The sequence below is a fragment of the Crocodylus porosus genome, unplaced genomic scaffold (assembly GCF_001723895.1).
Source record: "Crocodylus porosus isolate Cpor-Errol unplaced genomic scaffold, CroPor_comp1, whole genome shotgun sequence".
NCBI classification, from domain to species: Eukaryota; Metazoa; Chordata; order Crocodylia; family Crocodylidae; genus Crocodylus; species Crocodylus porosus.
In genome coordinates, this window is record NW_017728886.1 from 3,377,677 (window position 1) to 3,398,348 (window position 20,672).

Consider the following 20,672-nt stretch of genomic DNA (forward strand, 5'->3'; position numbering starts at 1 on the left):
CTCTTGGCTAGTAGAATACCAGACAGAGATACCATGACCCCTAGTTGTATTAATACAGTGGTGCTACCTTTTCTTCCAGGGGCTTTGCTGCTGTTGATTCCCAGGAGCAAAACCCACACTCCAAGGCAAATGAGGAAGTGCCAGAAAAATGTGTGTCCTCATCTGAGGTAGAGCAGGTGTGGGATGGGCTACCAGACGCAGTTAAAGCTTGACACATTTTTGGCAGTAGCTTGCCAGCCCCAACAGATTTGGTCGGAGACCCAAAACGCTCAAAAGACCAGGGTGGGCAAAGAGCAGAAGACCACTCCCACTTGGCTGCATTGGCAAGCAGGCTTACCTATGTGTTCAACATGCAGGAGCACAGAGACAGCTGCTATGGAAAAGCTGAAGACAGACAGGTATCTATGTGCTGACTGAGACTGTCTATTTATTTAAAAGAATATAGCTTAATCCCTGCATGGTTAACAAAGAAGATATTGAGAATGAGCTTAATATGAAACAGGTTCTATATTTGCAGATAAAAATCGGAGCATTTTAGACCTGGGGTCTTATCCAGCAGAGGCCGACTGCAACCCAGGGAAGTTTTGCTCATATTAGGGCTGAGGCCCTGGAGCTCTGAGGCAAGTGCATCCAACTTGCATGGACGGTCACGGGCTGAGATCTTGCTAACTCTTCCAACTTGAAATTGAAAGAGTCACTTTATAACGTAAGGCTCAACAGTGTTTCTCACCCTCTCCTGTACGTGCTAAAAAATTAAACGTCCTGGGGAAATGGCTAATGAGACCGCTCCTGCATTTCAATTCACTGGATCTATTCTTAGACTCTCCTCCTGCTGCAGACCAAGGGAGTTTGAATGCCCTGCTTTAATTCTTCTCTTGCTTCTGTTGCTGCAGTGCCTGTAGAAAGATCTCCTTCACTTGGCTCACCGTCTCTTGGTACAGTTTGAAATCCTCCTCTTTCATTCTTGCAGTGCTCTCCAGGGCTCTCTTCAGTGCCTCGTTTTCATCCACCTGGATCAGAAGCCTACGCGCACACAAAAGGAAACGTTCAGTCTCACTGTGGAGGGTCGGAGCAAATAGAAAGTGCGCTTTGGCCTCAGGGGAAAGCAAGCCTCCATGCACATGCTTGCTGGTAATTTTACTGCAGCAGCAAGGACCATCAGGCTTTTCAACACTTGCTCCCCAGCTCTCTGAGACAGAAGGGAATATCCTAATGCTTTGTTTCCTGGTATCTCTCGCATCTTCTGTGCCGACATTCAATAAAGTTATACTGATTTATCCCAAGTGAGGATCCGGCCCCAAGAACGCAAGCACTGAGGACTAAATCAGCATGCACGCAGCCGCAACACTGCTGGTGTTGGCACTTTTGCACTGTCTGGGATTCTGCTTCTCCCCCCACGGTGAAACAGGACCGCCCGGGACGTATGCCTGCCAGAAGCGACATGGGTGAACCTGTGCCCACCGCATTTCTTGGGGGTGGTTCTGTCCCAGTAGGAGCAGAGGCCTGGGTTATAACTCAGGGTCCTCACCCTCTCACAGAGACACACAGCCTCTGGCTTGTTCTCTTCCTCCTGGCCCACATTTCTCCCTCTCTTGGTTGTTCAGTAGGCCAGCTAGATAGGGGCTCAGGGGATGTCTAGATTGGTGGTTATAATGCTTTGCTAAGAAGCCGGAGATATAGGTTTAATTCTCCTCTGGGTTGGGGGTCAGTTATTGAACTTACCCACAGAGCAGGAGATACAAGAGCTGTACCCATGAGGCTATTGTGATAAAAGGTGGGAAGATCACTGCCGTCTTCTTCCTCCTCCGGTCTCTGATACCCACTCATTGTGGTTTTTTGCTCAGCTAAACCTCAGGACTTTTCCCAGTCTTACACATGGATCCTGTTGTCACACAGCTGCTGGCCACAGGACAGCTCTGCTGAACATGCTCATTTGTATGCCCAGAGCCGGATCACATATTGCATATAAATAGTGCCCAAACTACCATTATGTGGCTACTTGCTTGTCATTTCAATACATAGAGGGCACGTCTACATGTTCATTAATGCACCGTAGTTACTGTGTATTAACTTTAGTACTTGGTTAACCAAGTGAGAAATCAATACGCAGTAACTTGCACTACTGTGCTGGCTACTTAGTGACATTTACTGTACAGTAGCCCGATACTATTGTGCAGCAGCATATTAGCATGGTTTTTGCCCGGCACACTACTGTGCAGTGTTACTAGGTTACTGTGCAGTTAGCATCTCATGTAGACATGTCCAGACAGAAATAGGATTTAGCCCTACAAGCATGGCGGGTTTAATCTATAACAGGACAGATTAAGCTTAGCTCCTGAGTTTTGGAGGAAGCCAAGAGAGACCCAGGATAAGGAAAGAGGAGCCATACCTTGTGCTCAGCTCTTCTATTTGAGACTCCAGGGGCACCTCTGAGAACTGAACTGCAGCCAGATCTTTCCTGTCGCCCACAGTCGAGGTTTGTTTGGCGGTATTTGCAGACTGACCTGTGGACACAATCATAGCACGGAGTTCTAGTAAATGCAAAGGCGACCCTGTGAAGTTAACAGCAGCATAGCTTTATTGTACACCTCTGGGGACAGAGAATAGGGAAGGGGTCTGCTCACTCCACGTGCAGGCACGAACAGGCTGCAAACACACAGGGAAGATTGCTCTGCTCTAGTCTCCTTTCAGTAGAATTACAAACTGAATGAGACTATTTCAGTGGGGAGGTGATGGGGGGGGCTGCTGTTTAGGGAAGGAAACACTTATATGAAACAAAGTGCAAGTGGCTAAAGCTGTGGGCTGTGTAAACAGTTGAATGAGATTATTTTGATGCTCATCTTTCTTGTAATTGTATTTCCCACTCACGGCTATAGTGACAGTGTTTTATAAATACCCGAGATGGAGATCTCTGTTATGCCTGCTGAGAAGCAAGGTTTGCTTGGTAATATCTTTTACTGGATCAGGTCTATAGTTGGGAGAGACATTAGTCATAACACAGTTATATAGCTGGGAGAGACTAAGTGCCTTTCCTCAGGTCTGGGAAAGAAGCAGATATTACGAAATAAATTTTGCTTATCATATATTCCCAGAAACATCCTACAGCAACACTGTGACCCTATTGCACCCACTGAGGTGCTTCTTGAGAGGCATGTGCTCACGTGCCTTCTTTATTAAAGATACATTCCTGCATTTGGGACCTGTATCAACATGAGAGAGTGCTGTTACACCAATTCAAACAGATAGAGCAACTCGCCCAGGGGAAATCTGAAATATATTGGCCTTCCTGTTGGAAATACAGTAATTGGTGAGTGGGGAAAGAAATAAAACGTATGAGAAAAAACTACAGACTTTTTGTAAATGAGAAGCTGCCTTTGTCCTGCTATTTTATTTTAGGCAATTGATCAAACACGGCAGTGTTTCCCTGTAAATCATTAGGATTTCGCTTTGCATTCTGTATTTCCTGAGCACTTTTTCTTTGAAAAAGAGAAAAAAGGAGCAATTTTAGATACTGACAAGAGTATTGCTCTTGTGTGCGGAGCCAAAGTCCTCTGCCAGCATCAGCACCTACAATCTCTGCCTGGCAGAGAATGAAAACATTAGCATTCACAATTAGATCAGCTCTTCCCAATTTAGCATGTTAAGCATTATGCTAATTAGCAGGGCCATAGCCTTCTTTATACCATGGGCTTTCATTTCTCTTTATTTCTTCGATTATCAGGTATTAACAGCATTAGGAAAAGCTAAGTTCTCTGTTAAAGGAGTATTTGAAAGATTTGTAGATTCACTTCTTGTTCAGAAACGTTCTTGCTCACAGCAAGTGCAGTTTTAAAAGAAGAGAGCTTGTGAATCGGGTTACTGCCCGTTCAAGTTAGGGATTTAGGTACCATTTTTTCCCCCTTATAGATATATCTATATCTATATCTATATCTAGATATATCTATAATACAACACTGTGGTTTGGTCTTGGAATATACAAGGAGTGTGATCTTACTGTATAATCCATGCATGGGTATGTATGCTATAGTATATGGAATCCAAATTGGCCATGCTTCATCCAACTACAAATGACTGACACTTCGAGGTGAAACCCTGAGCTCTAACTATCCCAAAACAACCAAGAAAAAATGGCTTGGGACATGATATGCAGGATACTGCTGCTTTTTGAGACTGCAGGGGAAATGCAAGTGGGTGCCAAACAGGGTAACACCTCTACACTGAAAAGTGCTGTGATCTGTGTAGTCACAAGTGATCAGCAACACTGTTTAATTCTCCTTCAAATGATGGGATTTTAGCACCGCAGAGCCCCAACTAGGGCATGAACTCTAACGGAAAAGAGTAACTGCATATTTTTATATGGGACGTATGTGCCACTGGCACTCTCAAAACCCCACACAGCATCTTCTCAACCCCTTAGGTGCCTACATGTATACCCCTGGGAATGCAGAGACTCACCTTAGTCCTGACAAAGCCAAGCAGCCCAGTGACAATCTCACACTTAAGCCCCTTCAGGATTCACAAACAAGGCAGGTACCTGCTTCTTGCCCCATAGGGTTGAATCCTCATCCCACACTGAATGGAAGCAATGGTAACACAACCCTCTACCCCACCTTCCCCTTAGCCAGGGATTAATATGCTCACATAATAGCTGAGACACCCAAATTCAGATCCCTCTACTTCCTGCCATAGACCAGAGATGAATCATAGAAAATGAGGGTTGAAGGGACCTCAGGAGGTCACATCTAGTCCAACCACCTGCTCAAAGCAGGACCGTCCCCAACTAGATCATCTCAGCCAAGGCTTTGTGGAGCTGAGTCTTAAAAACCTCCAAGGATGGAGAGTCCACCACCCCGCTGGGTAACCTGGTCCAGTGCTTCACCATGCCCTAGGGAGAAAGTTTTTCCTAATATCTAACCTAAGCAATGCTTGCTGCAGCTTGAGCCCATTGCTCCTTGTCCTGTCATGTGCCCCCACTGAGAGCAGCCCAGCTCCATCCTCTCTGCAGCCCCCCTGCAGGGAGGTGAAGGCTGCTATTTAATCCCCCTTGGTCTTCTCTTCTCCAGACTGAATGAGCCCAATTCCCTCAGCCTCTCCTTATAAGTCGCGTCCCCCAGCCCCCCAACCATTTTCACTGCCCTCCACTGGACTGTCTCCAACTCGTCCACATCCTTTCTGTAGCGGAGAGCCCAAAACTGGACACAGGACTCCAGCTGTGGTCTCACCAGTGCTGAATAGAAGGGAAGAATCACTGCCCTTGATCTGTTGGCAAAATTTCTCAAATCATTCAGGACTGTGCCTTCAGACTGAATCTCAGTGGCCCACACCCAGCCTTAACCTCACAGCCTTCCCATCACTAATTCGGCACATGAACCACAGAAGATGACCAATCGACAAATTAAAGGAGATGCCCTAACTCCTGGGCGACAGGGTATTCTGAGGTGAGTCTCCATCAGTCTCTCCTGTTTCAGTTATGCCGTTTTACATCAATAATTAAACATTCACAGAGCACAAGAGTGACCCTATAACCTGGTGGCTAGGGGATGTGCCTGCTACACTCAAGTTCCAGTCCCTGCTGTAATGAATAGTTAAGTATTTTATTAAAAATGAAACAGCTTCAAAATAGTTGTGCCCCTGCCCTTGGCACTTCCTGCTAGATAGCTCAAGTAGCCTCCACTCAGCATGCTGGCTTCTATGAACCCCACTCTTAGCTGCCTAACTCTCCCTGTGTATTGTAACAGGGAAGTCATCCAGTTCTGGTCATTAATGCTAAAAGGCGGTGTAGCAACTAAAAGATAGGCAATGCAATACTTAATGGAAGCCCCCATGTGAATCTAGCTCCCAGTGAATAACTAACACGTCCCTGCACGGACTGGAGAACTTTCTACCAAGTATGGACCCGTCTAGGCTCACCACATGCATGAGATCAGCTGAACCACAGAGAAACACCATGTGGCTGCAATACCATCCCTCTCTCCCTTCCAGCCATGCAGCCTGCTTCGGGCCCAAAGAATGAAAAGGAAATGTACAGAGGGAGGTGAGGGAGATGTGCAGCGCGTATAGGACATTAAGCCTAAATGCAAGCCAGCCAGACCAGAAGCAGCTGAGTTACTTGCCAAATGGAAGTTGTGATCCCTCTTATATAATGAATGCCTTATTACTTTATCAAAGTATTTAAAGAAAGGGAAACTACTGTAAAAGTTTCCTTAAGAATATGTACGATTTTATAGCTTCAGATATTTCACAGGACCACAGTCCGTAAGCAATAAAAGGCTCTGATCAAGGAAATAAAAATTTAACGTTCCGCAGTGAATTTTGCTTCTTTAACTGTGTTAGTGAGCCTTTCATATTTATAGCAGGAGATTATCGTGTTCTAGAGGTAATAAATCACCCAAGATCTAATTACTTCATCATCGGCCATAGATTTTCATAGACCTTGACAGGCCTTAAATCGGGATGCATCCTTCAGTTCCGCTCTTAATTTAACCTTCAACCAAATCTTTCAGAGCAAAAGAATGAAGCAAACACAGTGGCAGAAGTGGTGGCAATGTACTGCAATATCTAATTCCTCCCTGAGGGTCCAACCCTGCCAAGTCTTATGTGCTGTGAGTGAAATCCTGGTCCCACTGGAGTCAAAGACAAAGTTTGAATGAATTCAGTAAGGCCAGGATTTTGCTCTGGGTGCTGTAACTTGGGGCTGTTTTATAAGTCGCTCTCCTTGGCTGCTGAATGTGGAAGTAATAGAGGCGATGCTCCCGAGCAAAGTGCTGTGCCTCACCGGCTTTGTTCCTGGTGGGAGGTTTCTGTACGTTTCCGTTCTTCCCTGTATCCATTTTCAGTTTCTCGAGCTGCTGCTCCAAAATGACCGATCTACGCTGTTCTTCTTGAAGCTTCTTCTCAGCTTCCAAAACTTTATTGTGGCATTCGTCCACCCTGAGGTTCAAAATAGATCAGAGTCTGAATACATATGTCAGTATTTCTTTATGCATAAAGAATCCATCTTACTGCATCTCGGTTTCAAATCCTGCCCCAGCTTTCAGTGACATGAATAGGAGACTTGGCCATGCCCCCAGGGGCAGATGCTCCAGTGCAATTCATCTAAGATGGAGCCTCTCCATGGGCAACATGGAGTTAAGTAGTCAGCACAGTTTACGACTTGTACATAATTATTACTGAGTGAAGCTACCCAGGTCCCTTAGCAATGGGCGCTCATAAATTTCCCAAACAAACAATTACTGATGCTGAGGGCAGATCAGTTATTACAGCAGAAATAAACTGCTTCCATTTTTCAATGTGCTGGAATAGCACCGAGGCAAAGTGATTACATTGTCCTCAAGCATTGAGTCATCCTGTCTTTCCATATAAATAGCAATGATTTCCACAGACATCTCCTTTATAATGTGCGACATGAAAACCAGCTGAGTAGCACCTTCTATAAACTCAGCTGCTAAGGAGCACACTGAAGGACTGCGATGAGGCCCCCAGAGAATTTATGGCAAAGGCTGAACCACGCACAAGGCTGCTATTAGGAAAGCAGTCATGGCTACTTCAGTGCTCAGCTGTTGAAGGACCTACAGTGGGACCATGTCTTTATTTCAGAGTTACCTCCTATCGTGTCTTCAGTGACTAGCTGTCCACTCTGACGCAGAACCGCAGCAGCTGCCGGACTTCATCAGACCAGCAGTGCACCATATCTAGGGCAGGGGCCGAGACCAGATGATTCAAACAATGAACTTCACCTATTGTACAGTGCTGTGTGAAGGGAGAGAAACTTACTTCCAGCCCCCTGCAGGTGATTGCTATAGACTCCTGAACCCAGAGATGGGAGTCTTTTTATTACTCTTTCAGCTTACATAGCTAAAAACATTATAAGAGTCATAAAATTATATTGGTCTTTTAAAACTGCAGCCATAGAAAGAGACACTCTGACCTCTTGTGGCAGTGAATTTCTACAGGCTGGCAACGTGCTTCATGAAACAGCATTTCATTTTAGCAGTTCTGAAATCACTGCCTTTCATTGCATCAAGTGATCCCTAGCTCTGTGTTAGGGAAACAGTGGAAAACGGGCTGGTTAGGTTTTGTGACAGCCTACATTGACAAGACCTCAGATCAGAGTTGCCCATGAACTCTGATCCTTCCCAGTGTCACAGCCTGTTACTTCAATGGGTAGGTGCTCTAAGCAGTGGTAAGTGTTTGCAGAGTGGAGTCCTAAATCAGGGTCTTTTTTCCAGCCTTTCATCATATACAAGTTCCACTTTTTTAATCCTTTCCATTGTTCTACACCTTGTTAACATGAGTTTTAGTACCTCAGCTCTAAGCGAAGGCTTATTTTTTCTTTATATTCATGTTAAAATATTAGTGGAACAGCATTGTATTACCCTGGAGCCTTACAGAGATTGTGAATGTCGTGAGATTTTTGTGATAACTCCTGTGACAGTGCAGGATAATTCTGTGATGCCCGTGGGACTGCTGAGTCGCTGCTCCGTGGCACATTTCACCTTTAGCAGTGAATTTTGTTGAGCCTGGTGCTTCCTATCATTATTACTTCATATTTCAAGGCCTGATCCTTACCTGCTTACACAGTACCAATGACATCAGTGGAGTGCAAGCATAAGTAAAAAGTGTGTGTGTGTGTGTGTGCGCGCGCGCGCGAGCGCGTGTATGGATAGTATCTGTGCAGGTCCTTATGAAGCAGTAGATATAAAATATATACATTAATGCCCATAATTACCTGCAAAAGCTGAAAGCCAGGTAAATGAAGCAAGATATCCAGTGTAAAATAAAGTCAAGCAAGCAAAATATTTACCTAATGCATTAAAAAAAATGAAGGGATGGAAATAGTTCATGCAGACAAGAAGATCTGGATTTTGTTTCTGGGCAAAACCTGCACCTGAAACTTATCTAAAGAGGAAAAGGATGGTTTCCTGCACTCTTTTATAACTAAAACAGATGCTTGGAGTTTATTCAAACTTGCATTTAAAAAAGATAAAAGTCACTATTTTGCTGGTGGCAAGCATGGGAAATTTTAGCCAGAAGGAGACTTGCTGGGAAAGCTTTATGAGCTTGTGAAAATCAGAAAGTCTTGGAATGGAAATCTGACTATAATTCTGATCGCAGCACTCACTACTGATGCTTGGAGTAACATTATGGCATTCATATTACCCTAAATACCCACAAGGACAACAAGTTCTGGGTTTAATAACATTGATGCTTTTTTTTCCCCTGTCCTTTTGTTCCAAGAGGCCTGAAAAGGAAAAACACGATTTGGCGAGGGGTAAGCATTCAAAGAAAGCAGCACCTATTGGAAGAAAAGTATCACCCCAACAGCATATAGCATGCAGTATGTGTGAGACTCTCAAACGTTCAAAAGGAAACAGCAAAATCAGTTGATACCTTTTCTGCAACACAGCGATTAGTTCTGTGTGCCTGTCTCTTTCCACTTCAGCAGCCTGGCGGAGAGCCTTGTACTCTGTGATCTGTTTTTGCAGTGCTTTCAGATCTGGGCTGTCAGTGTCAGCAATCCTAAGAAACAGCAAGAACTTAAGCAATCTGTTTCACTTGCCATGACTGAAAAAAGCTGAAACAAAGATGGGACTTAAAAGATGGATTGGCAGGAGGGCTAAGCATAGAACCTGATCACTGAACCAACCTTTCCCCATCTTGTCTGCCCCCTCGGCTCCAAACACCACCCCCAAGTGATTTATAAATTTAAAACAATTGTGAATTTCCCCGGAAGGGCATTTCAGGTCTCAACATTTTTTCTTCTAATACAATCTCCTCTGTAAAACCTTCCAACGCTGATCAACTGGCCAACCCCTCCTCCCATTCCAGTGCTTGTCTGTGTATGCTGCAAAGCCTTGAGAAGATCTACAATGATCTGTGGCTGGCAACAGCTTTCTCCAGGGGAACTGCTCTGAACATCAATCGGTGCACAGGGATTTGAATTTTCTTGCCTGCAAGCCGATGGGAGAGGCCACTTTTCCCGCGTACTCCAGGGCCACGCACTTCCTTTATATTTGGTCTCCTCACAAAGAAGTTAGGGGCCGGAAGGGACCTCACGAGATCATCAGGTCCAGCCCTGCTTGCTCTATGTGGAGATATATATACGTATCCTATGTGGAGATGTGTATACGTATCCGCATATACAAGGATATTTGGGAGACGCTCGTGGAGCGTGACTTTGAGGAGGCATCTTAAGTGGATACAAGTCCATCCTCTATTGTCAACAACTGATCAAGCAAAGGATGAGCTAGTCTGTGCCTAAACAATTTCATGCTGACTAGTGGAGAGGATATAGAGAGAAGATTTTGGCTACAAAGATCAAGACCTCTTGCTGATGCAGTTTAATCTCTGCTGGGTGGAAGGAAATGCTCCCTTGCTTGTATACGTACCTGCCCTGTGTGATGTTATTACTTGGAGACGAAGACTTAGTAGCTGCAGATTCTACAAGCGTATGCCCCATCTTAGACACGGTGCTGTGAGGAAGCAAGCATGGGTAACGATAAATCAGCATTGTAATATTATGCCTGGTGCTGCCTGCCACCCTTGCTGTGGCTGTGTTAATTGCTGTCCTGTACTGGACAAAAAGTCAGAGCAGCCGAAGTGATTCTCCTCCCATCCGTAACAAATAGGATGCCATAATGCACAAGCTCAGGTGTCTCTGGGGTCCCACCTGGTTACATCTCTGGTTTGGTTAGTCTACAAGGTGCAAAGCTACCCTGCTTTCTGCTCAACAGCATCTTCACTCAGATGAAGGCTCTCACTTTTAGAATTACCCAGAGCTTTAGCTTCTATTTATAGCATTTCTCATTTTATTTCCTCTGCCAAGTAAAGGTTTTCTTTTAAACATTTCAAATCAAAAGGAATAGATAGTTCATCAATCAACTACAGTTAAAGGCACGTTGACCATCCTAATAACAGTTCTTGCAGTGCTCTGCCTCGTTCAGTGCACCCCTAATGACACATGTATTTAATTGCCTGGCTGTGTTAGCCGTTCATATACAAGGCTAAAATTATTGCTTTACCTTTAGGTAATGAACCCGTGTTGGTTGCCCCTAAGCATAAATCTCCCCCACTGGTCCCTTGCGGACATGCGCCAGGATAACTCTCTCAAAAAGCTTACCCAGGATCGAGGTAAGACTAACTGGCCTATAGTTTCCTGGGTCCTCCTTCCTCCTTCTTTTGAAGAGGGGAACCACGTTGGCCCTCTTCCAGGCCTCTGGCACCACACCAGAGCACCACGAGTGCTCGTACAGCTGTGCCGGGGTCTCGCAATGACCTCAGCCAATTCCCGCAGCACTCGGGGGTGGAGATCGTCTGGACCAGCTGATTTAAATACATCCAGTCCCTCCACAAGTTCCCTGACAAGATCCTCCCTGACCCTTGGCCTGGGTGCACCCCCCCTGGGGCCTGAGGGGGGCCTGATGGGGGGGATGACCTGGTCCCTGCTCAGAAAAATGGAGGCAAAGAAGTCGTTAAATATGTTGGCTTTGCTGTCTGGTGTGATGACCAGATTTCCTAGCGTGTCCTGCAAGGGCCCCACGTTACCCGGTACCTTCTGTTTGCCCCCTATGTATTTAAAAAAGGATTTCTTGTTGTCCTTGATACGGGAAGCTAGTCCCAGTCCCATCTCCGCCTTAGCCTTCCTGACCCACCCCTGCATCCCTGAACAACCGCAGTGTAGTCCTCCCTGGGGATGGCCCCTCCCTGCCATCGGGTGTGCGCTTCCCTTTTAGCTAGGAGATGTTCCCAGATGCTTCTGGTGAGCCATGGGGGCTTTTGCACCCTCTTGCCCCCTTTGATCCATGTTGGGATTGCCTCCCTTTGGGCTTGGAGGATTGTCTCCTTAACCACTCTTCTTGGACACCCAATTCCCCTCCCCTCTGGGACCTCAGTGCTTCCCCGACTATTCTCCTTACCTCATTGAAACTATGAAAATCCACGAATGGGTCTACTTTTGTAACACATCACCACCTGGCCCTCAAGACTGAACAGGAAGGTCACAAGGAGGAAGAGGATCCACCCACCTTCACTGGATGCAATTTCTTGGAGAAGCGCTAATGGGTAAGACAGGGACTCGCTACTAGAAAGCACAAGGATGCCTTGTGAGGAGGTGCATGTGGGAGAATGAAAATCCTGGGGCCATGACTATGGAGAGGCTAGGACTCTGTGATAAACACAAGCCCACAAAGCCTGCATCAGCTGGGTGAGGGGAAGTGCTTTATCAATGGCCAGTCCAAGAAGGGTCCCTGTTTTTTTCTAAGCTACAATAAACCACGGCAAGATTAAGATGTTCACAACAAAATCCCACATAGAGCGTCTACTCCTGCATCTGTTCAATCCAATGGCTAAAAAACCCAAACGCCCATTGACACTAATGCAATCAGGAGCAGACTTGCAAATGCGGCACACAGCTTTGTTTAATTACATTTAGACACATCTGCTTCCAGTAAAACTGGTATACGAGCTGGCAAGCAGATTTTATCAAAGGAAAAGCCTGCAAAGGCAACGGCAGGTTTTGAAGCTACAGAGAAACAAACATGAGACAAAAGGATTAAATCAGGGTAATGCTGTAATGACCTAGAATCCAAACAGAGGTGGCTGCACTTTTGTCAAACATTGAGGATGGTGTTCAGAGCGAATTCAACAATTTTGAGGCCAGATTCATTTTCCAAGTCGAGGCCAGAGGAGTGATAAAATGAGTTTATATAACGGGAGCTGGCTGCAACTTTAACTTTGGAAAGTGGGTCTGCTTCCCATAAGACAAGCCTTGCACACTGGGTTTCATTCTCAAATATACCACAGCCACTATATATCACTAAAAGTATAGCGGGATTTTAAGTAGGTATAGAAGTACTTTCTTGTCACTTAAAGCTGCTTTAAGCATTGGCATTAAAGCCCTGATGGGCCTTGTAGAGTGGCCTTTGTATAAGTGAGGATCAGGACCTATATTTGGCATAAACTACAGTCTGGATTGTCACAAAGACCTCAATGGTGCAGGCTGGCTGCACACAGACTATGCCCTGTCCAGAACCTATTCAGCAAGGCCTGCTGACGGTGTGGGATGGCAGGTTTAAGCCAGGTGGGGAGACTGTAGGACCTGTGATAAGGAACTTGTTTGGTGGTAATGCCAATCTCCATTTCTCATATTAGAGGGTCTCTGCCGTGCGGTCCTGGAACTGCACATGGCCACTGAGGATGCTATCGCATGGTTTGACAAATATGCATGTGCGGACTGACTAACTGACTTTGGTATTAGACCAGGGTAAACAAGATGACACAGTCTTTGATTGCTGGTTGGAGGAACGCAAGAAAACCAACTTACTAGGTGTCTTTTGAACCTTCTACTCTTCTGTGAAGTAGTCCTACAAAGGCAGTTTTATTGATTTAAATAATACACTACTGATTTATAGCATATCTAAACCAGAACTTCATATTAATTTGCCATCCCGGTTTCAGAGCCGTGCCCATTAGATGCTCAGTTTCTCTCAGGGAAAAAAAAACCAAGGCACTTAAGCTGACTGCATGAATATTATCTGAGCCAGAGAAAGAGAATGAGCTGTATTGCAAACATGCCAAATGTAGTAATGGCTGCATCTAAGTGTATCTTTCTGTGTCCCAGGACAAATGTCTAAGAGAGAATATGATTAAGAGATTCCTATACGCTGCAAATGAGCTGCTATAATCCTTCAGAAACTGCATTTGTGGTTTGGAATCGCTGGCAGGAAAAAAATATGCCTTTGAATAATTCATATCAATTTTAAAGATTTCAATTAAATTTTTCTTACCGAGCAGACACAATCCTCCCAATGTGATCACCACCGGAGGCTGGTGACTTGATTAGAGTAAAACTTGCATCTTCTGAGAGCTCGGAGGACGGCGAGTCCGGAACATCTGGATTGCCCTCCTCAGTGGCTTCTTTCTTCTGATGCTGCTGGAGAAGATTTTAAAGCCAGCTGTGCTCTGTACAACTTTGGCTCAATTGCGGAGCAGAACTACGCCCATAACTGTTCTGTGTTCAGATGGTTAGAGCCATATCTCCCCCAGGGTGTTTAACATGATGGGTTTAATGGGAATTTGTTCTTTGATTCTCTCCCTTGTGGAATCTCATTCGGAGTTTCAGGTTTGAACAACCCCCTCCCAAACACATGTAAAACCTCAAGCAAAGACAGTTTCATGCCAAACTTGGTCCGCTCAGGGTCGACTGAATACCTGATCCTGATCAAAGTTAATCTCTGCTCTGCCCTGGTTCTACCTAACTTAGGTACCTCTATGACCCTCATCACTATAGCACCTTAACAACTCATAGTCTTGAATGTATTTATTTTTACAACACCGCAGCGGCACAGGAAAGTGATACAACCCCTTTTTTACAGATCAAGATTGAAAGACCCAGCGGCTGAAGCCTATTTATTTAAAAGTACATAAGCAAAGAATGCCCATTGTAATCAATGGGAGTTAGGTGCCTAAGTACTCTAAGCATCTGCCCTTTAAGTGACTTGCCCAAGGTCATACCAGAAGCCTTTGATGGAGAAGGGAATCGAACCTGGATTTCTCAAGACTGAGGCCTGTTCTGCTGCCCCTATGTCATGTGAGACCTTGGGGCAGATTAACATAATAGACCAGAAAGGAATTGCTTCTTATCTCAACATCCCTCACCTTTTCTTTACACATGTGCCAGTTAATGACTGCTGTCCCTCCGCCCTAGACTTTTTCCAAGTTGCCTAGTTTCCACCACACCATTCATTCAGTGCCCATCAGCACAAAGCAGCATGGGTGTCAATGCTGGTAGAGGAACTGTACATTACAACTGACCAGCCCACTTCTTCCAGGGGTCCCACTGAGGCAGTCTAAGTGACATGCTCAAGGTCATGTGAGATGTCAGTGCCAGAGCCAGGAAGGGAGCCTCGGGTGTCCCAGATTCCAGGCTGGTACCTTTACCCTTGGGCTATCCTCCCTCCCATTTTCAGAGAGCCTGAATGTGGTTTGCCTGCTATTTTTCAGTCCCTGTAACCCAGCTTGCGGAGCATGTTGCAAAGCTTTGATGTCAGTTTACATTCACATCATCTCTGCTGTGCAAATGATTTGAGGAAACGGCTCGCACCAGTGTCAAAGAAAGTCTGAGTCTCCCTGCTAGATCACCCTGGCGTTAGCTGGAGCTGTCACAGTGGGCAGGTGCTGGGAGGCTGAGCCAGCAAACATCTCAAACAACATGGGAGGGAGGAGTGTTTAGAAACAGGGAGAGAGCTTCCCAAGGAGTGGCTCTGATAGCTCATTTCTTTTGATAGGTTTACCTGAAGCATGAGCTGCCCAACCTCCTCTTCCAGCTCTTTCACCTTGGCTTCTCGTTCAGCCACCATCTGTTTGAGCTGCTCTACGAGACAGCTCTGTTTCTGAGTCTCGCTGTTCAGCTGCTGTCCTAGGCTCTGCTGAGACTCCTTGTTCTTCTCATCCTGCTGGCTCAGGTGTTTTAAGATCTCATGCATTTCCTTCTGCTGGCTCTGGTGAAACAGTAATATCATGACAGACTGTTTTTATATATCAAGAAGAATGTTAAACAAATGATGGTTCACACCTAAATTTGTGCCCAAAAGGATACATGTTTTAGGATGCCTAGTGCAATCCAAAGCCAGAAGCTGTGTGTTATGGCACTAACACCCCAACCAAACTCATCCCTGGGATAAATTCTTTAAAGAGAACTTTATTACCTCAGGGATGAACTTAACCCATTGCGTTATAAGCCTGAAACCAGCTTGACTGTCAAGCATTTCTCATTGCTCGGTGCTATAACTTATAATGCAAGCAATCAGGCTGTGTGTGAGACGACAGCTCACAGACTCTGATCCTGCTGGTTGAACTGAAGGGTGTGTGAAGTAGTTATACAGCACTGCAAGTACGAGTGGAGCTTATATGCAGATAGAATTGAAGTGCTTGGTATTAAGTAAGCAATGCTAAGACTCCAGTTGGGACTACTCCTTAATGAGCATACTGCGAAGGGATGGGCCCCGAATGAACACTGTACAGGCAGTCCTCGACTTACAGTGTTCTGAGTTACAACAAACAGCACTTATGATGTTTATAAATTGACACCCTGTTTCGACTTTCTGACGACAGTTTCAACTTTACAATGCTTGATCTGTTACGACGCCACACCAAACAAGTTCACTGTGTTGCCCATCTCCCTGCAGAACGTCTGTCCAAATGTCCTTGGACATTTTCTTTAAGAAAGCAGACAAGACGCCAGAAAAACCTGCAGCCAAGACTCCTGAGAAGACTCCAGCCAAGAACCCTTCAAAAAAAGTCCAACCAAGAGCCTTTCAAAAAGTCTGGCAAAGTGACGGCAAAGAAGTCCTTCCAAATCAACTTGATTGCTCTTCATAATATAAATACACTAATGTAGAAATATTAGTCATCCATAATTGATTGAGTACAAAATTCTAGGTTATTTTTGGTGAAAATAGGGTATGGGGCCTTGGTTCAGGAACCAATCCCCCATTTATAACATTGTTTTCTACGGGAAAATCGGTTCGAGTTTCGAGTTAAGATGCAGTTTTCAGGAACTGATTATGTTGTAAGTTCAAGGACTGCCTGTAGCTTTATTTGGTAGGTGGATATACCTGAGGCAAAGGACCTCATGTTCTGTTCCCAGCTCAGCCACACATGCGTTGTGTGAACCTGGTCAAAGTGGGAGCTGAAGTCAGTGGGAGCTAATGGTGATTCAGTACCTCTCTGAGTCAAAGCTTTATGAGCCTCAAGCTGGGTAACTTGAAAAGAAAGTGCACAAAATTAGCTGGCACGCATGAAAAACCCTGACCCAAATAATCTGCGAAGGTCACACAAGGAGTCAGTGGAACTGGGAACAGAATTTGGAGTCTTGATTCTCATCAAGAGGACAAAACCGTGACCACTTTTTACAGCAATTCTCTAAGATGGGTGTCAGTCTCACCCAACTCCCTGAGGCCAGATCCAGACTGTGGGGCTCTTTGCAGACAGGATCCAGATGTAGCGGTGGGGTGAGTGGTGGCAGTAGCCATGGCTGGGAGGGTAAACACGGCAGCAGCTCCTAGACGCCTTCTCAACCAAGTGCGTCAGCCTTTGTGCTGATCTCAGAATCTCATCAGCATCAATATAAAATGCAAAAATCGTTAGCTTGCTCTTAAACCTGGATTTTTCAAACCCCTTGCCATCCTGAGGGGATGGTTTTGTCACCACACTGTAAGATGTCGTCAGTTTTAGAGAAAGCATAGATTCTGAAAGACCTAGGATCAGCTGCAATAGTCAGACTGTACCAGTAAAGCATCCACGAGCTCATCATCATGCTTCCCTTTCTCCAGCAGGGTCAGGATCTGGCCCTTCAGTGTTTTCACCTCATTGGACAGCACTTTGTTCCTGGCTTTCGATGCATTCAGTTTTATTTTCACGTCTTCATGATCCTTCTGAAGAGCGCTATGCTCCCCGGTGAGTTTCTGCAATTATGTAAATATGTAACGTGAAACGAGGGAAGAGATTAATCATGTCCCATTCAACCTGCTCCTTGCTCTCAGGTGAATACAAGGAAGTACCAGCAGCTCTGCAAATCCAGAACTTTGCACTGCCTTGCCCGTTGAAGTGACTCACCCTCTGTAAATGTTACGCTACTGCACACCGCAGTCAGTGCTCACTTGGTGGCTGCACAAGAGGTCTGTGTGCTCAGGAATCCAGATGGTTCTAAGCAGATGAAGTACGTGCCATGAAGTAAATTATAATTTTGTGTCAAGACCAGAATCAGTGTGTTGTGGGTCTGCCATTGGCATCATAATTCAAGTGAATGTGCTTTTGATTAACAGTCTTCTCTGAGCAGTGCAGAGTATCAACACGTAAATACATTATTCACTTCACGCATGCAGGGGACCTATGGCTGGATTTCAAACCCAAGAAGAGTTGACAAAAATCTGGAAGCACTTCAGTAAAGCTCTCTTGTGACTGGGGCTTGAGACAGGAGGACAACAGGGGAGTTACTCCAGAGCAGGGATGGTGTAAGAGCAGGATCTGGTTGTGTGTGTGTGCATGTCTGGGGGCAGCTGAACACTTGCTTTCTCCTTACTGCCGTGAGTCAGAGGTATGCAAAGACCCAGTGCTCAGTTATAGCTATTGCAGGATGGACATGTGGTAGGGAGGTGAGAAAGGACGCACTCAATCTCCGGGCTGGGGGCCAGAGGTTTTGTATCTACTGGGTGCGGAGAAAGCACACCCTGCTAAACCCTGCTAGTGCCTCTCCCTGCCATGGCTCTAGCCATTCCCTCACACCCTCTTAAAGATACCACTAGCTTCCCAACCCATGAACACCGGGGGCCTGACTGTATTTAGAGGCACGTGGGTGAGACAGGTGGAAGGGCAGCAGCTACTACATAGTTGTATTACAAGCAGGTTGGTATCAGCTCACAGATCTTTACCTCCAAAGCCTCTCTCTTTTCTTTTTCCAAGCTGCGAATCCGGAGGAGGTTTCTCTCCTGGGCTGACAATTTCCGAGGATCTGTAAGGGCCAACATTTCCTCGTCGATACTGTTCATCGATGCTCTGCTTTTGCTCTGACCCAACTGATTCTCTAGCTCTCGAACCTAGAGGAAAGCATGCAGAGACGTTCAGAGATAAAGCATGGCCTTCGCTGCGCATGCATTGCTACAGCTAAGGTCAGAGAGAGCCCACTACGCACAATCAAATGGAGCATCTGGCCTGCGGCTTAGTGTCCTACCATTTATTTCTTGGTACTTGTACATGTCTTTGAGAACAAGAGGACTGATGGCATTTTACTTGTTCATCAGAAATAATAATTCCCTGACTGTGGCCGCATGGACAAGCAGAATCTTACAACGCACCCTCTTGAAAAATCATAATTGTGATAAACTAGGAGCTTCAGCAAATGCTCAGAGTTTTGCTTTCAGCTCTGAATACCATAAAGCTAAAGAAAAGGACCTGTGATAGTAATTCACCTTGCCTTGTAGAACAAGAATCTGCTGGGCCCGTCCACGCCACGTACCAGAGGTAGCCAAAAGATTTTGAACATTCACATCTTCACCAACTTCACTTGCTAAAAGCTGTAAATAATGAATGAATATTAATGATATTTCCAGGCTACAAATATGTGTGGAAAACCTGGTTCTTCTATCAGCCATGACAAAAGCTGGGTTTATATGCGTATTTGTATCCTTTGGGTGTCTGCAGCTCCTATTCAACACATGTGGAGCAGATTCTTTGCGATGTATTTGGGCTAATATTAATGGTTTCACTGGTTACCAAAGCACCAACATTTTTTTATGAAATAGGCATATAAATATGATTAAATATTTAGAAATGTGTATATTTTTTTCTCTTGTAGAAAGAAAGCATTCAAAAAATGCTGGAACTGCCCTTACAGTGAAATACAAATCTATACTGCTGGTAAGGGGTGTAAGTAAGTATTCGTATTGTATTGCATGGTCATGGCCTTTAGTGATCCTTACTAACAAACAGCTTTCATCATATGTAATAATTATCTGATGTATACCAGCCATTAACCTAAAGAAATCAGGGGCCCAATGGAAACGCTGGCAGCTCACAAATCTGTATAATACTAAGCCAGGGGCCAGTATTTGACGCAATTCCAAGACAGCCGCATGAGGAAGAGCTACAGTTATTATGAAATGCATTTCAATTATTTATTAAAAGGTCAGCAGAGATCTATTTTTAGGACAAAAGTCTTGTCTCAGCTCAGCATTGCAGGTCTTTTATGCAAAGCAGCAAAGTCAAAGGCTGCTTCATGTGGGAAAGAGCACAGAAAAAGGCACTAGGTACCTGAAGTGAATCAAAGAATAAAGGCTATTCTAAAGTCCCTGCTAAGTAAAGCACTTACAATCCACTGACTTCAATGCAACTTAAGCTGGCTGAATAGGGATGTGCTGAGGCAAATGCTTTAAGTTAATCATCAATTTAACTATTTTTGCCGAATTAAGGTTTTTGTGACTTGCTAAGCCATAAGAAGTCAATACAAATATTAGAAAGACACACAAATGCAATGGCAGAACATTTTTTTTTTAAATTTTTTGTGTCTTTACCATTGTAATCCAACCAGTGCTACTAATCCAGAAAAGCCCTTCAAAACCAAAAGAGAAAGCAGCATGCTAGTCTTCATTAACTAAGTACATCTCCCTTCCAGAAACTAATGGAAGGGAGATCACAATACTCCACAATATTATGAAATATACAGTAGTACCTTTTGCATCATCTTCAATTCCTGTTTTGTGGCCTGGAGCTGGTTGCGATAGTCCATCATCTTCAAGTTGGCTGCAGTTAGTTTTTCTTGCACAGCTTTCAACTCTGGACTTCCAGGCTTTGAGAGAAGGAGAACTGATTTGATAAGGACAGAGTCCACTTCACAAAAAGGAAAATACGTGACACTGAGGAAAGCTCAGGTGTTCAGTAATGGTTCAGAAATAGCTTCTCTCAAAACCCACAGGGTTTACAGGAGACTGAGAGACATTCCCTTTTCCAAAGGTGCAATACCTCTGCATTCTTCCAGATCCCAATCAATTTACTCATGACTCCTGCATAGGAGTGGTTATATTCCCATTACTAATACTAAAGGATGAGGTCTCACAACGCTTAGTGAGAAACAAGTAATTATTATTACTTCCATTTTATAGATGGGGAAACTGAGGCTT

At 44.9% G+C, this 20,672-nt stretch overlaps 1 protein-coding gene and 1 long non-coding RNA gene across 3 annotated transcripts in view; one reads left to right on the forward strand and one right to left on the reverse strand.

Moving 5' to 3' along the window:
- Positions 1 to 391: 391 nt before the first annotated feature.
- Positions 392 to 20,672, reverse strand: part of CCDC13 (coiled-coil domain containing 13) — a 30,375-nt gene continuing 10,094 nt past the window's right edge. The window contains exons 5-15 of one of the 2 annotated variants that reach the window (XM_019529279.1): positions 20,225 to 20,341; positions 18,966 to 19,070; positions 18,429 to 18,593; positions 17,286 to 17,462; positions 15,291 to 15,497; positions 13,785 to 13,927; positions 10,389 to 10,472; positions 9,391 to 9,519; positions 6,776 to 6,930; positions 2,390 to 2,504; positions 392 to 1,023 (exon numbers count right to left, since the gene is read on the reverse strand). In XM_019529279.1, the coding sequence (XP_019384824.1) occupies positions 864 to 1,023; positions 2,390 to 2,504; positions 6,776 to 6,930; positions 9,391 to 9,519; positions 10,389 to 10,472; positions 13,785 to 13,927; positions 15,291 to 15,497; positions 17,286 to 17,462; positions 18,429 to 18,593; positions 18,966 to 19,070; positions 20,225 to 20,341 (1,557 nt within the window). In that variant the 3' untranslated portion in view covers positions 392 to 863. Of the gene's footprint in view, positions 1,024 to 2,389; positions 2,505 to 6,775; positions 6,931 to 9,390; positions 9,520 to 10,388; positions 10,473 to 13,784; positions 13,931 to 15,290; positions 15,498 to 17,285; positions 17,463 to 18,428; positions 18,594 to 18,965; positions 19,071 to 20,224; positions 20,342 to 20,672 lie in introns of both variants that reach the window. The other variant, XM_019529273.1, reaches the window with a different exon arrangement.
- On the forward strand, positions 17,366 to 18,538 carry LOC109306034. The gene is made up of 3 exons (XR_002099821.1): positions 17,366 to 17,454; positions 17,541 to 17,716; positions 18,460 to 18,538. It is a non-coding gene; the product is annotated as an uncharacterized LOC109306034 (long non-coding RNA).